This window comes from Penicillium verrucosum, assembly GCF_028828655.1.
Source record: "Penicillium verrucosum strain IBT 35672 chromosome Unknown utg000001l_segment0_segment0, whole genome shotgun sequence".
Classification (NCBI taxonomy): Eukaryota; Fungi; Ascomycota; class Eurotiomycetes; order Eurotiales; family Aspergillaceae; genus Penicillium; species Penicillium verrucosum.
Window position 1 is genome coordinate 13,866,624 of NW_026643210.1, and position 15,273 is coordinate 13,881,896.

The 15,273-nt window shown below is 49.5% G+C and overlaps 7 protein-coding genes across 7 annotated transcripts; all 7 read left to right on the top strand.

Annotated features, from left to right (window-relative positions):
* Positions 1-207: 207 nt before the first annotated feature.
* N7516_005118 (snoRNA-binding rRNA-processing protein ENP1) lies at positions 208-2,050 on the top strand (the record flags this gene model as incomplete). Its single annotated transcript, XM_057217838.1, has 4 exons — positions 208-274; positions 412-836; positions 888-1,132; positions 1,180-2,050. Coding segments are annotated over 4 exons (1,608 nt in total), but the record flags the coding sequence as incomplete, so codon positions are not given.
* Positions 2,051-3,468: 1,418 nt separating this feature from the next.
* Positions 3,469-4,796, top strand: hacA (transcription factor HAC1; the record flags this gene model as incomplete). Its single annotated transcript, XM_057217839.1, has 2 exons — positions 3,469-3,671; positions 3,722-4,796. The coding sequence occupies 2 exons, from the start codon at positions 3,469-3,471 to the stop codon at positions 4,794-4,796; spliced, it is 1,278 nt and encodes a 425-aa protein (XP_057079722.1).
* A 344-nt stretch (positions 4,797-5,140) lies between these two features.
* Positions 5,141-5,860, top strand: N7516_005120 (putative SNF7 family protein Fti1/Did2; the record flags this gene model as incomplete). The annotated part of the gene is made up of 2 exons (XM_057217840.1): positions 5,141-5,185; positions 5,276-5,860. The coding sequence occupies 2 exons, from the start codon at positions 5,141-5,143 to the stop codon at positions 5,858-5,860; spliced, it is 630 nt and encodes a 209-aa protein (XP_057079723.1).
* A 599-nt stretch (positions 5,861-6,459) lies between these two features.
* Positions 6,460-7,806, top strand: N7516_005121 (uncharacterized protein; the record flags this gene model as incomplete). The annotated part of the gene is made up of 1 exon (XM_057217841.1): positions 6,460-7,806. One exon carries the CDS (start codon positions 6,460-6,462, stop codon positions 7,804-7,806), a length of 1,347 nt encoding a protein of 448 aa, XP_057079724.1.
* Positions 7,807-8,431: 625 nt separating this feature from the next.
* On the top strand, positions 8,432-10,958 carry N7516_005122 (Zn(II)2Cys6 transcription factor; the record flags this gene model as incomplete). The annotated part of the gene is made up of 7 exons (XM_057217842.1): positions 8,432-8,619; positions 8,668-9,168; positions 9,219-9,743; positions 9,796-9,934; positions 10,024-10,100; positions 10,153-10,226; positions 10,276-10,958. The coding sequence occupies 7 exons, from the start codon at positions 8,432-8,434 to the stop codon at positions 10,956-10,958; spliced, it is 2,187 nt and encodes a 728-aa protein (XP_057079725.1).
* Positions 10,959-11,810: 852 nt separating this feature from the next.
* On the top strand, positions 11,811-13,750 carry N7516_005123 (3-oxoacid CoA-transferase; the record flags this gene model as incomplete). The annotated part of the gene is made up of 7 exons (XM_057217843.1): positions 11,811-12,087; positions 12,137-12,421; positions 12,475-12,661; positions 12,723-13,098; positions 13,145-13,176; positions 13,224-13,563; positions 13,616-13,750. 7 exons carry the CDS (start codon positions 11,811-11,813, stop codon positions 13,748-13,750), a joined length of 1,632 nt encoding a protein of 543 aa, XP_057079726.1.
* A 216-nt stretch (positions 13,751-13,966) lies between these two features.
* N7516_005124 (uncharacterized protein) lies at positions 13,967-15,269 on the top strand (the record flags this gene model as incomplete). Its single annotated transcript, XM_057217844.1, has 2 exons — positions 13,967-14,181; positions 14,294-15,269. The coding sequence occupies 2 exons, from the start codon at positions 13,967-13,969 to the stop codon at positions 15,267-15,269; spliced, it is 1,191 nt and encodes a 396-aa protein (XP_057079727.1).
* Between the last annotated feature and the right edge of the window lie 4 nt (positions 15,270-15,273).

Genomic DNA, 15,273 nt, shown 5'->3' on the forward strand with positions numbered 1-15,273 from the left:
GAGTCAGCCATTTGAGCAAAATATAATCCAATGAGTATGGCTTTCAGTATTCTGCTTCTGCAAAATCAAAGGTCCTTACTCAATTTGAAGCTTGTCTGTATGCTGTCAAGCTGTTCCGGCGCGAAATACCCCAGAGAGTTGGCAGCCTGTGACTTCCCCGATTAAACTATTATAGTATGCTGGTGACTCCGATATTCATTGATAGGCAGTAAGCTGCATACAAAGAGTCAATCGCATTCGCGCTGGACAATAATCTCCCTGGGAAATGAAGGCGGTCAGTAATTTATTGCAGAAAATACATGAAGAGGCTCAGGCGGTGTGTGCTATAGGCGGTGAGAGGATTGGGGGGCACCGCCGGCAGAAAAAAAAAATATGACCACACAATTTGATCGTCGTGTGTACTTCGATAAGCCAGCCCAAACTACTCATTTCAGTTCAATTTCTTCGGTTTATTCGAAGGATTCCCCACCATGCCAAAGGTTTCAAGCTCCCGCGCTGCGGCAGCGGCTCGCCGACACAACCCGCTCGCTGAAGATATCACTTCTGCGGGGCACCTTCGGACACAGAGCAGCAAGAAAGGCAAGGGAAAAGCCGACGAAAACGATGAGGAGGGTGAAAATGGACAGCGTTTTGTCGACGCGAAGATGTCGCGCAAGATTCTGCAGATTGGACAAGAATTGGCAGACGAGGATGCTGCCGAGCAAGTCAAGAACTCAGCACAGCCTAAGTCGAATGCATTTGAATTCGATACCCGACTCGAGGATGAGGAGACTTTCTCCGACGACGAGGGAAAGTTCGAGGCCGACGATTGGGTTGATGATGAAGTCGAGCAAGTTGTAAGACTCCCGAATCCTTGGATAATGAGATTGCTTCTAACATTTTACTAGGAGGTCGATCCCAATGATCTAGATATGTTCAACAAATTCATGCCTCACGAGGAGGACCCTATATTCCATCCCAAGGATCCCAGCTCCGCTGGCCCCACCAACCTTGCCGATTTGATTCTCGAGAAGATTGCCGAGCACGAGGCGAAGCAGGCTGGCGAAGGCCCCTACGGTGAATACATCCAAGGTGGTGGTGTCCCTGAGGATGCAGTCCAGATTCCCGCCAAGGCCGTGGAAGTATATGAGAAGTATGCTTTCCAACAGTTCCTTGTGAGGTCAAGCTAACTTGTTCTAGGGTCGGCATGATTCTTTCTCGCTACAAGTCTGGCCCGCTCCCCAAGCCCATCAAGATTCTTCCCTCTGTACCGAACTGGCAGACCCTCCTGGATATCACCCGCCCCGAGTCATGGACCGGCAACGCCGTCTACGCTGTAACCCGTATTTTCATTTCGTCCAAGCCTCACGTTGCCCAGGAGTTCATCAACACTGTACTTTTGGAGCGCGTGCGCGAGGAAATCCACGAAACCAAGAAGTTGAACGTCCACACCTACAATGCGCTGCGCAAGGCCCTTTATAAGCCCGCATGTTTCTTCAAGGGACTTTTGTTCCCCCTTGTGTCCACCGGAACCTGTACCCTGCGTGAAGCCCACATTGTTTCTTCTGTGGTTGCCCGCGTCTCCGTCCCCGTGCTGCACTCCGCAGCCGCCCTGCTCCGCATGTGTGATCTGGCCGCGGAACAGTCGTTGACCTCCCTGGAAAGCACCGGTGCTGTCAACATGTTCATCCGCGTCTTCTTGGAGAAGAAGTATGCTCTGCCATACAAGGTCATCGACGCCCTTGTATTCCACTTCATGCGCTTCCGCGCCGTCGATCCTTCGGATGATGCCATGAACGACGGACCCACAGGGCTCGGTTCCAAGGCCTACAAGCTGCCAGTTCTCTGGCACCAGTCCCTTTTGGTCTTTGCCCAGCGTTATCGTAACGACATCACTGAGGACCAGCGTGAAGCCCTTCTCGATTTGCTTCTCGTCCGTGGACACAAGGACATTGGACCTGAAGTGCGACGCGAACTGCTTGCTGGCCGAGGACGTGGTGTGGTGGTCCCTGACCCGGAGGCCCAGAATGCTCTCGATGCTGGCGACGACACGATGGATGTCACCATGTAGATGAGATCAATTGATCATAGCCCCGCACATGTTCGCTTACGATATTGTCATGAGCACGTTTCTATGGGATGGCGTTGTTTTTTTTTCTTTTCTTTCTTTGTTTTGAGGGACTGCATATAATTCCCCTGGTGTCGAAGGTTTCCAAAATGGGATGACAATACCGATCACTGAAATTTAGTGTATTGAATTGAGGTAGACATATATCGTTATCTTTTTTTTTCTTCTCCATTTGCAAATGGGAGGAGTCACCCCTATAGGTAAAGGTCATTCCTAAATAGAAACGGAGGGGCAATGTATACGTTGTTCGACGCCCGTTTCAGCCCCTCGGCCTAGGCTCCATGATTCTGCCGTGTTCGAGATAGTTCTTCCCGCCAATCTAGATGGCACACTGACCCCCTTCTCCATAGATGTACACAATTACAGTATCACATTCTCAGTCAGGGGCACGGAGAATTAACGGGGCGGGGCATGATTAACCTGCGAAACACCGGTGATTGGCGTTTTAAATGGAGCATTCTCCGGATAATCCTGATCGTACCTTCAGGAGAGAACGTATCAATGTACTTGGTCCACCCTAGATTTGTTCGAGACTCTTTGGGATATCGGATCAATTATGTTGTACGTTGTGGGACACGACGTATCATGATTCAGATAGGTCGAGTCGGAGTGACCGGATGTGTCTTGTATTACCCGAGAGGTCATAAGCTGAATAAATATCGAACTTCAACATATTAAGAAATATTACTCCATATACTCCGTAGTTACTCCGTATATATATGTCGTATGCAACTCGAATACAATTGTATCGGGGGCCTCAATATCCCAATTATAGAACTTGAGGAAGGCGAGACAAGTGAGTGCCCACTTAGTATGCGCCAATGTTGTAGGGTCCTCCGTACGGAGCTCCGTCTTAACAAGTGCGATGTTTCAGTGGTAAATTATAATTGGCTGCCGACAGGGGCTGAACCATGGAATGCAGGGGGAAATTAACGTAATTTACGTATCTCGTTACAAGGAACTCAGCCCCCTTTGTGAGGTACTTGGTGGCACATGTTAAAATGTATGGTGTAGCTTGTACCTGATGTACGTGTGTGCCCAGGTTCCAAGGTTCCCCCTCCCCCCTTTGTTCCATCCGACGCCATCCCTTTCAGACCACGCTGGCCTCTACTTAAACCTCATCTCGCCCATCCCGTTTGCAGTTGAACAGCTGTCCTTTCCATTCTTTCTCTCTCTCTCTCTCCTCGCTGACTCACCCTCTGACTCAATTTTCCCCGGAGTCTGGTCTCCGGTGCCGATCGTGATGATAACGTGGCCTCTTGTGATCTGATCCTCTTTTCACTCGAAGTCATTATAAGTCTATACACATACACTGATTATTCTTCACGTCCGGCACCGGTTATCCATTTGACCCTGTCACCATGGCGGATACTATCAACCCGTTGGATACTCTCCCAGCCTCACCATCCCCAGAGATGTACACAGTTTCCCCCGCGGATACATCATTAGACTCTCCGGAGCCCGAAGATGATATTAAGGATGAAGATGACGAGAAGAAGCCAACAAAGAAGAGAAAGTCTTGGGGACAAGAACTCCCAACCCCCAAAACAAATCTCCCTCCCAGGTATGTTATCCACCTTGTTTCACATATTTGAACCCCGCTGACTCTTTTAGAAAACGCGCCAAGACAGATGATGAGAAGGAGCAGCGCCGAATAGAACGGGTCCTCCGGAACCGTGCTGCTGCTCAAACATCACGCGAACGCAAGCGTCTCGAGATGGAGAAACTCGAGACCGAAAAGATCCGAATGGAGCAACAAAACCAGTTCCTGATCCAGCGTCTATCACAGATGGAGACGGAAAACAACCGTCTGAGCCAACAAGTGGCTAAGCTCTCCGCCGAGGTCCGTGGATCTCGTAGTGTGACTCCCAAGGCTAGCTCTCCCGCCATCGAATCTCCCACCCTCACACCTACCCTCTTCAAACAAGAAGGCGACGAACTTCCTATGGAACGGATTCCTTTCCCTACTCCCTCCGTTACCGACTACTCTCCTACCCTCGAACCTTCCACTCTGGCTGAGGCCTCCGACGCGACACAACATCCTGCAGCGGTGTTGTGTGACCTGCAGTGTCCGTCGCTGGCCTCGAAGGATCTGGAAGCGCCCTACCCCTCTTCGACCTCTCCGCCGAACCTCAAGCTGCAAATGACGTTGCAGCTCCTCTTTCTGACGATGACTTCCGTCGCCTGTTCCACGGTGATTCACCCGCTGAGCCAAATCCTTCTTTCCCTGAAGACGGGTTTGCCTTTGACGTTCTCGACGGAGGAGATCTATCAGCATTTCCCTTTGATTCTATGGTTGATTTCGACCCCGAGTCTGTCGTCCTCGAAGGCGTCCAACCGTCCGGTCTTTCGGATGAGACTTCTCACCAGACTACTAGCTTGCAGCCCAGCCTTGGCGCGTCCACTTCGAGATGCGACGGGCAGAGCATTGCAGCTAGCGGTTAGTGAGACTTTCTCCCCGCAGACCTGGTCGGCTGGCGCCTCGGAGGCTCGACCGAGTTGGGAGTCGTTATTAACCATGGCCTGGGCAATCGATAGTCTCAGCCTGTCTAAACGACACCAGCGGGGAAACACAATGAAATCCGGTCGGCAACGCAGTAATGGAAAGATGCATCGAGGTACACGGAGTTTCCGGAGTTCTAGCGCGAGCAAGGCTCTTTCATCCTTGCTCATGGGCAAACAGCGCTGAGGGTTCCAATTTGTTTTGGCCTGTATACTAGTTTTTTTTATAATGCAACATCGACTGGCTCATCTTGCAATTATGTTCGAGACGTAATAGTACATGTAGTATTGTCGCAACTAATGCTTTTAAAATTGCGACAGTCCAACATATAGACTTAGTCTATTTCAAAAGTAGAGATATTGTTTCAGCGTATCAAATCTCGACTTGCTAAAATAAAACCAACCTCGGGACGCTAAGAATGCACTGAATGCGGTCAGTGACGTTGCCACACGCCCCCAAATCCATCTGCCTTCCACAACACCCAAATACACCTGCAATCCTCATCCTCTATAATATCTCTAACCGACACCATGGTTCGCAAAGACCCTATCTTCGAAGCCCGCACAAATGTCAAAGTAAGTTGTCTCCCCGCACTCTGTTTCCCCTCCTCACAGCGTGCATCACCCCGCCTATGCATGAAACCATTGCTAATCTTATCTTCCCAGCTACACTCCAACAGACTCAAGAAAGAAGCTGTCCGAGCGGAGGCAACCTTCAAGTCCGAAAAGGCCAAGGCAGACAAAGCGATGAAGAACCGCGAGTTCCAGATCGCCCGCATTCACGCCGCCTCCGCCGTGCGCGAGAAGCGACGCCAAGTGACACTCAAATCCGAAGCGGCACGCGCAGATGTCATCATCAACGAACTAAAGGCCGCCCAAAGTACCCGCGACACATCCCGGACGCTCGCCATGGCATCACGGGGCCTGGACGCTGCCTCACGGAGCGTCAACCTCGAGCATCTCGTCTCTCACGCTAACAATTTCCTCGCTCGGTCGGAGGACTTTAAGATTGCTAGCAGTGCGATCGAGGATGTCGCGCAGGGTATATCGATGCAGGAATATGGTGCGGAGGGTGAGGCTGATGTTGATCGGCTCATGGAACAACTGGCAGATGATGCGGGTGTTGATATGCGCCTGAACCTCGAGGCGGATGCTGCGCCTAAGGAGGAGGTTAAGGAGCCTAAGCAGGTGGATGCCGAGGTGGAGGATGGTTTGGGTGCAAGGCTACGAGCTTTACGGGCTGCTAATTGAGCCAGTGCTCGTGTTCCTTCCCTCTCTCTCCCCCTCTCTCTGTTTTCCCTTCCTGGGTACTCCGGATTTTAAGGGACTGTCAACCCCCCATATAGACTCCTTGCGATCTCTGGACCTTGCAACACACTGACGATCCACGAAGTTACGCTTGTATTTCTTTCTGTGCTGTTATTTTCTGCGCTGTTATATACTTGACAAGGCGTATTCAACGAAGATTTCTCTCTTTTTTCATACATGAGGCTAGTCCAATTCTGTGTCATCGCCTACCAAAAGACAAAGAAACGAGACAAGTTCGTGTAAAAACATGAGGCGAAAAGTCTAGGGTGTTTAACTAGATCGTAAACAGACTAGACTTGTCCACTTAGCTCTGGCAAATTGAGAGACATCACCAATCACACTCGAGCATCTTCCTACTTTAATGCAGGCAATTTCCACCCGAGCAAGAACCAGTATAGCTTAGGCGACAAATCGCCCCCAAATTGACCAAAAATAAGGGTCTTCGAACATGAGGCGCTATCAAATTTTTTTTTTTTTTTTTATAAAGCAATGGATGCCTTGTTCTTGGCTGTTTCCCCTGCAATCCCAAAGGACCATTCAAGATGGCGCCTTCACGCTCGTTGATTCTTCTCTTGTCGCTCGTTTTGAGACCATTCGTTCAAGCCGCCCCTTGGATTGTGACCGATACCTATGAACAAGCGGTTAATACAGATTACTACTCCGAGTTGGTCACCGAGGTTAACCAAATCTCTCCAACTGCAACTTTGCCAGTCGAGGCCCTATCCACCGTTACTTCCACCAATACCATCTATGACTACACCGTTGTCGAAAAGCTGTATCCCACTGGCTATGGCGACGAGCCCGACCCATACGATGGCTACCGTAACGCCGTAGGTAGTGACAGAACCTATCATAGCACCATCTACAAGGTCAACCTGACTTTCTCGGCCCCAACGGCCTGCTCTACTCAATGGACCACCACGACCGCTGCCAGAGTCCGCCCTCCCTATGGGATCGCGACCTTGCTACCCAGGGATAATGTAGTAACCTCGACCTCGGTCGACAACAGCCAGCCATTCGAGCCTACGACCTACATCTACGAAGTGGTGTTCGTGGAACCCACCCAAATCCCCAGCAAGACTCTGGACTCTCTGAGTCTCTACAACACCCCTACCTCTCGGTACATAGGTTCCGGGTGCCAATACACAGGCGTCAGCAGCGATTATAACGGCAACTCGGGATACTATACCGGCTTGTCGGACGGACCAGGAGATACTCAGTACACCGATGGAACATCCAGCAGTGGCAATGGCTACTACAACTATGGCTACGATGACGACTACGACTGGTTCACCAGCACATGGGGATCCGGCCTTGGTATCTCCTACCTAGCAATTGTTCTGATCTGCGGCCTGGGCTGGATCGGCATAGTTTTCATCCTGGGCATGATCGAAGCCTGGGTGCGATTCCGTCGTCTCATGACGGGCTGGCAGACCCGTCGTGGTTTCCCTCTTTTCTGGTCATTCATTTTGCTCCCTCTTTCTCTTTTCTGTCTGTTTTGTTTCCGAAAGGGCTACCGCGCCCGCAGCAAAGAGGACGCCGAGATCCTGCAGAAGAGGTGGGATGCAATGGGTTTCTGGACGAAGATGCGTCTCTTCTTCGCTTGGGGCTTCCGCTTCAAGTACCCGACTGTCTTGGGTCCGGCACCTGCGACTGTCAAGGCAAACAAGAGACCTGTTGAGTCTGGTCCGCGCTTGTTGGATGTTACTCCTCCCGGTACCAATGCGCCTTCGCGGGCTGCATCGACGGAAGGTGCTCCGGGTGCTGGTCCTGAGGTGGGTCAGGTTCCTGCCCCTCAGGCTCAGCCTCAGCCTCATGCCTTTTCACAGGCATCTGGTCCCCTGCCAGCTGGTCATGACGAGGAATCTGGTCCCGTTCGCTATGCTTGATTGAAGGTTGGTATGTGGCCGTTTGCTGCGTTAGATTCGGTTATATATATATTCGCATTCCGTTGATAGGTCACAGAAAGACCAACGACCTTGTTGTTTTAGAGCTTGTATTTAGCGACTAATCTTTAATTGATATCACTCACTCGCTACTCGATGCGTGCATATGCTTGGCCACTGCAAATACCAATAAATCAAGCATAAGATGACGTTTCTAATATCACCGAAGTTCACAATAATTACTCGGCGGCGACTACCTTAAATACCGCCCTGCTCTTGTCCAGTCCGAGACCGATATACAACTTAGGAGCGTCTACCCAATATCCATACTTCGACTGCATCACATCCGTTTCATCGTTCAAAAAAAAAAAAATACAAAAAGATGAAAGAGCCAAAAGAAAAATCTCAGGATTGGTTTTTAGGAATAGCCGAACGCGGGGGTCGAACCCGCAGCCTTAAGATTAAGAGTCTTACGCTCTACCGATTGAGCTAGCCCGGCCGGGCTGTTAAAGGAGTGTGCGATATAATGCTACATAAGGCAAAAGGGCAAAAACATGACTAGTAAACCAACCCGACTCCCGCACCTTCCTGACCTTAATGTCCATGGCCGAGGTCAAATCATTTACTCATGGAGATCGAATCGGCAGGTTCAGCCTCCAGCCCGCAAGGAAAACAAGCTGCATGCTTGAACTGTCGGCGGAGCAAGATACGCTGCAACCGCCAGGCAGGCGAGTCCAGCTGCGAGAAATGTAAACAGACCAGTGCGGAGTGTATTGTGCCAAACCATCATCTGGGCCGACAGAAGGGTGTTAAAAAGTGAGTCAAATGAAGGCGTTGTGGAATAAAATATTGACCGGAGTCTAGTAAACGCAAAGGTCTGGAGAAAGCGATACATCAGATCGAGCAGGCAATCAAGCGGCCCAAGGTCGACTCTAGTGACGAGGCCCAAAGAGCCGTTTCAGTCCTCCAGGACCTCCTTGGTCAATTCCAGGGCCAGTTAATGCAGAATGACCATGAGCATGGACATGAGCGTGGCTTTTCAGAGACATCAGACCACCCGCGCATGGCATCTCCACGTGATATGCATGCGGAGGAGAGTCTCGCTCTTGACGATGCAGAGAATCCTCTCCAGTTGCTTGCTAGAGCTTCGGATCTTCAACTTTCGCCCACCGGCATGCGGCGTGCGCCAAAGTCTCCATTGCCATTGTCGGAGGCTCCATCGTTCCTTCAGAGCACCCCGACAGGAGAACCGAGTGCCAAGTCCTTTTTTGTTCCTGCGAGAGCAAACCTTGACGTTGGGCCTGAAGTTGACCCTATTGAACTGGGCTTAGTTACATTTGATGAGTCGGAGTCCTTGTTCTCATTGTAAGTGGTTTGTCTTTTCATTGCTAAACATATATAACTGACAGATCAAGTTTCTACCAAAACCTTGCACATACACGATGGGGTCTCGATCCTTTGATACACACCGCCTCGTTCGTACGGTCCCAGTCGGCTTTTCTTTTTACTTCGATAATGGCAGGCGCAGCCCTATTTTTGCCATCTGCTGCTGCTTTATCTAAGAGACTATCGAGGCACTGCGAATGGCTCGCGAGGCGGGTGTTCACACACCGCTATAGATCTGTTGAGATTGTTCTGGCTTTCATGGTGAACGTTCCGTGGATGTCCCCTGGTGATAGACTAGGAGACGATGATACTTGCTCCTATATTGCCATGGCTCTCACTGTTGCTCTAGACTTATCTTTGAACAAGATTGTCTCACCCTCTTCAAGCTTTGACCAAGAAGTTATGAATCGCCTAGCACGAGCAGAGTGTATTGATGCCAAGAGAGCTTTACATATGGATGGATTTGATGATATTGATCCGTCTTCAGAGTGGGGCCTCAGGCTGCTTCGAAGACGTGAAAGAGCCTGGATTGCGTTGTATGTCGTGGAGAGGGGGTACGTGTGATTCTTCTAGTAGTACATCTGGATCTGACACTAACTTTCTCAGTGTCTGTCTTGCGCGTGGACGAAGCTATACGGTACCTCCAACAACGCTCATCGAAAATTGCGATCGTTGGCACCTGTCCAATATCGCAGACCCGCGTGACGGTCCCATGAATTCCATGGCAGTTCTTCGAAGGGACCTTGTAGGTGCTATCCCGAGTCCCGTTCCAAATCGCATTACGAACACCCATATCATGCAGCATGCTATTAAATTCAATTCTAACGGTTGTAGGATGGACTCTTTCAGAAAGTTAAATCAAGCTGCGATAGTTATCGCTTTGTCGATACTGGCTCGGAAGCTGCTCACTCGTATGCTATTATGCCTTTGATAAATATCATTTATATACTGACCATACTATAGGATTAAGAGAACCATTCAAACATTCTACGAGCAGTGGTATGCAACATGGGCCTTGTCAATTGGCGAAGGAGACAGTAAGCCTAATGCCTAAAATTTAATAGACTAAACATTAACCATTCACAGCACGATTCTTGCCTCCATATGTCGAGATTCTGGTCACACATACGCAGTTATCCACCTACGGTGGTGTCATCAATCACCCAACAGCCCCAATTGAAGTCAAACGTTTCTTCCGAGCCGCTGGTCTATCATCTGCATTGAACGTCCTGCGAGCAGCCATCCAAGGCGAATCTCGACTAAAATCAATGCCAAATAATACAGTGATAATGATCTCCTTTGCCGCATGCTCTGCCCTCAGCCTCAGCGTAACACCCGGCGACAGCAGATCCAGCCTGGCACCAAGCGTGCGAAATCTCATCGAAGAGACAGCCGGTGTCCTAGAGAGAATCGGAGCAACACCAAGTCACAGAAGCGGTGCTTCTGTGCTTTACGGGAGATTCTTACGTGAATTGATCCGACGTGCACCGACCTTGCCTCTACAATCCCGAGGCAACCCAGACAGAGTCCATCCACCTGAGCCAGCATTTCCGTCTTCATGCCTGGATCATGGTCCGCTGTCAGTAACTCTACCACCCGAGGATTTATGGTTTGAACCATTGCAATTCTCTGCCATGTCTGATAATCAGATCGTCGACGCGGTCAATCGAGCGGGTACCGCGTTTGGTGCGTCTATCCCGGACGTGCCTCTTGATGATATGCTTAACTGGGATTGGCTTGATGTTGCCAATTCGGATTTCAATTTTTAGTAGGGCCAGGAGGTGGATATTTGCATACCCCATTCTTTATGTTTCTTGCGTTTATTCGATTAACCTTTGTTTTCTGAACATATTTATACTGCTAGCTTGTACATATCGATAGTTACTCAGTCGCCTCCCATACTAAATACAAGGCACTGATTTCCCCGAGATTTCTGCAGATCCGACAGATCATCACTGGCCATCTTTGCTAACGTTATCGCCCTTCTCCGAAGCATATCAAGAAGTCGCCCCTTCAACAGCATCGATTTCATACACAATCCCTGCTGTGATCAATTATAACATAAATCACATTGATACGCACAAACTCCAAACACCTCAAAGAAAACACCACAATGGTCCTCGACTGGAGCGCCCTAGCCCCAGGCTCGCCCAAGTCTTCAATGGGGTCCGATGCCGATACTTTGACAAAGGAGAGTGATGGTCGGAGGCAACGTGGTGGTATCAAGGAGAATATGAGTCGATTTAAGGAGCAGTTGATGGGTTAAGTAAGGGTTTCGTTTATTCTTTTGTTGACATCTAGTTTGGCGGGTTATATTTGGTGTTGTATACTGGATACCTATGACATCAGAGGGAATATATACGAGCTAGACCAATGGGAGTGTTGTATATATTTCATGTAAGCTATGGAATCCAATCGGAATTCAATCGGAAATTAAAAGACGAATAGAAGAATAACCCTGGAAGTCGAAGATCAGAAGAAGCTCCGCTCGGAGGGTTTCCGTGCGTGGCCGGTCGGCATCCAGAAGTAGCCCCGACTAGCCGATGCCGTGAATGTTTTAATTGCGCGATGATCTCATTTTCGATTTTTTTTTTTTTGTTTTGTCTAAACAATTATTAAACATGACGGCTCTTAGGATTTCCACTACATTGTCGCGCAAAGCGCTGGCTACCTGTCGACCTCGACTCTTCCTTGGAGTGCGCGCCAGCGTGCGCCCCTTGCAACCATTCAGTACCAGCACCAACACTAGATACTCCATAACCGCACCATTACAATCTCTCGCACCTAAGATTGAGCGAGGAGGTTCCAAAGTCTTCAAAGATGCCGATGCCGCAGTCGCCGATATCAAGAGTGGATCGACAATCCTTAGCTCTGGGTTCGGTCTTTGCGGGGTCGCAGGTACGTGAACGAGCAACTAGTGCGGTAACAAAGCTAATACGCAGTATAGAAACCCTCATTAATGCTATGCGCCGCCGAGGTGTTGATAAATTACACTCTCTGACAGCCGTTTCGAACAATGCCGGCTCCGCGGGCAAGGGAGGCCTTTCGACACTCTCGCAGAACGGCCAGATCAACCGTCTGATCCTTTCATACCTTGGAAATAATAAATCGTTGGAGAAGAAATATCTTACGGGACATATTGCTATTGAACTCTGTCCGCAAGGTACTTTGGCTGAACGTCTCCGTGCTGGAGGTGCTGGGATCCCGGCTTTCTTTACCCCGACGGGAGCTCGTATGTATAGATCCTCCACAGACCCAGAGTATGGTTGTCGCTGACAAGTGAAGACACCTTTATTCAGGAGGGAAAGATCCCCGTCCGCATGGATGAGTCTGGTAAAGTTCTGGAGTCCGGCAAGCCGCGCGAGACCCGAGATTTCAATGGCAAGACATACCTCATGGAAGAAGCCTTGACGGGAGATGTAGCTATTCTCAGAGCTTGGAAGGTGGACGAGGCTGGTAATTGCGTGTTCCGGTGAGTATATATGACCTATCAGTACGTCCTTAGGTAGAACCTGGATACTGACATTGAATAGATACACCACCAAAGCATTTGGCCCTATCATGGCCAAGGCTGCGACCCTGACCATTGTGGAGGCGGAGAACATTGTTCCAGTTGGCTCTATTGACCCCAACGATGTGGACCTACCGGGTATCTTCGTGGATCGGATCGTTCCTGCCACGGACGACAAGCACATTGAAAACAAGAAGTTGCACTCGGAGGAAACTGCGACTGGGCCTGTTAAAGACGCGGCTCAGATTCAAAGAGAACTCATTGGTCGTCGGGCGGCCAAGGAGCTTAAGCCGGGATTCTATGTGAATTTGGGTGTTGGTATTCCCACGTTGGCACCGTCGTTCCTTCCCAAAGATGTGAAGGTTTGGATTCAGTCGGAGAATGGCATTTTGGGAATGGTAAGTTCCTTAAGTCGTTTCCACGGGCTAGTCTAACAATATATAGGGTAATTATCCCACCGAGCAAGAATTGGATCCGTAAGTTGTTCCCTATGGTGACCCGAACTCTCACTAACTCAGACCAGCGATATCATCAATGCCGGCAAAGAAACCGTGACCTTGGTTCCCGGAGCCGCCACATTCGACAGCACTGAGTCCTTTGGCATGATCCGCGGAGGTCATGTAGATGTGTCTATTCTCGGCGCTCTGCAGGTGAGTGCTAATGGCGACCTGGCCAACTATATGATCCCCGGCAAGGTGTTCAAGGGTATGGGAGGAGCAATGGATTTGATCTCGAACCCGGAAAAGACCAAGATTGTGGTGGCCACGAGTCATGTCGCGAAAGATGGATCACCCAAGATTGTACAAAAGTGCAGTCTGCCATTGACTGGTGCCAACGTTGTTAGCACTATCATCACCGACCTGGTAAGTGGCGAAAAGTCTAGTTGATTTTCTAACAAAACTAACAAAAGTATAGTGTGTTTTCCAGGTGGATCGAGCTACTGGGAAGCTCACACTGACGGAGCTTGCTCCGGGTGTTGAGGTGGAAGAGGTGCAGAGTAAGACGGATGCTGAGTTTACTATTGCTGATACCCTTGAAATTATGGAATAAAGAGGTCAGATCTTCTGTAGATACTTAGATAGCCCTTGACTCTGAAATCAATTAGGCAGAAATATTGTTTTATTATTTTTCTCTTCCATAGGCATCCGCGAAACAGGGGGTCCACCGTCGGAGGAGATTAGGCTCAAACAAAGCTCACGCGATAAAATAAGCTTACATATGCCCAGCCTTGAGAAAAAAAACTTCACTTCACCTTTCTATCTCACCATGGCACTTTATCCATATGGTCTGATGCCAATTCCAGAGAATGAAACTATCTTATTCTCCAATCAAGCAGTGCTAATGGAGCCAATCATTCCATACAAGTCTCCCTCTTCGATCTGGAAATGCTCTCACCCGGACTGTATTGCATATCCACGCTCTAAGAGAGCCATTCTCTGTCGAGCAGTGCAGCGACCTCTCCGAGCATTTATATTCATTCTGTGCGTACCCAGTTTTATAGTCTACATATTTGTTGCTTGTTTGATTGTGTTTTCTCCACACTTGCCACGCGATACTTAAACTAACATTGTCTCACTTCTTGTCTCACTTCAGTGGCATCCTCACTCTTGCATGGCAATGCTTCCTTTATGTCTTTCAACATGATCTCGCCTTGGATGTTTTCCCCGGTGAACGCCACTCGAGTCTTTCCAACTGGTCTAACTACGGCGTCATCCCCGTACCATGCAACTCGCACAACGACTACTGGCGTCATATTCCCCTACTCTCAGCACTTCGTGCGGGATGTACCGGCGTCGAGGTTGACGTCTGGCCATGGGGAAGTGATATACTAGTAGGCCATTCACGTTCCACAGTCCTCCGGGGAACCCTACAGAGCCTCTATCTTGACCCGCTACTCAACATGCTCAACACACACAATGCACCTCCTTCTCGCAACTGGTCGAAAGTTACGAGTCAGGAAATGGTCGGATTGTTTTCCTATGACCCAAAACAGACCCTGACCTTGCTCATTAATTGCAAAACCGAAGGTGATCGGACCTGGCCTCTTCTTGTTGAACAGCTGAATCCGTTGCGTGGAAAGGGCTACCTGACTCACTTCAATGGCTCGGATGTTGTGTACGGCCCAATTACTGTCGTCGTTGGTGGAGATGCGCCTTTGCATATGATCGTCGAGAACTCGACCTACCGCGACATCTTTTACGATGCACCTCTTGGCAACTTGACATTTTCCACTGGAATAACGGCAGATTACAACAAAATAATGGATTCCACCTATAACCCATCCAATAGCTATTATGCATCAACGGATTTCCGCAAAGATATTGGGCCTCTCTCTCTTGGCCGTCTGTCGGATACTCAGCTTGCTATTCTTCGGAGGCAGATACATGCTGCTCATGAGTTGGGATTGAAGGTACGGTATTGGGGAACTCCCACCTGGCCAATTGGACTGCGGGATCATGTTTGGCATGTACTGGTGCACGAGGGTGTGGATGTGTTAAATACAGATGATCTACGTGGTGCAACTAAGCAGGACTGGAAGCCTCGCCACTGGTGGCAGTGGTGGGTATAACACG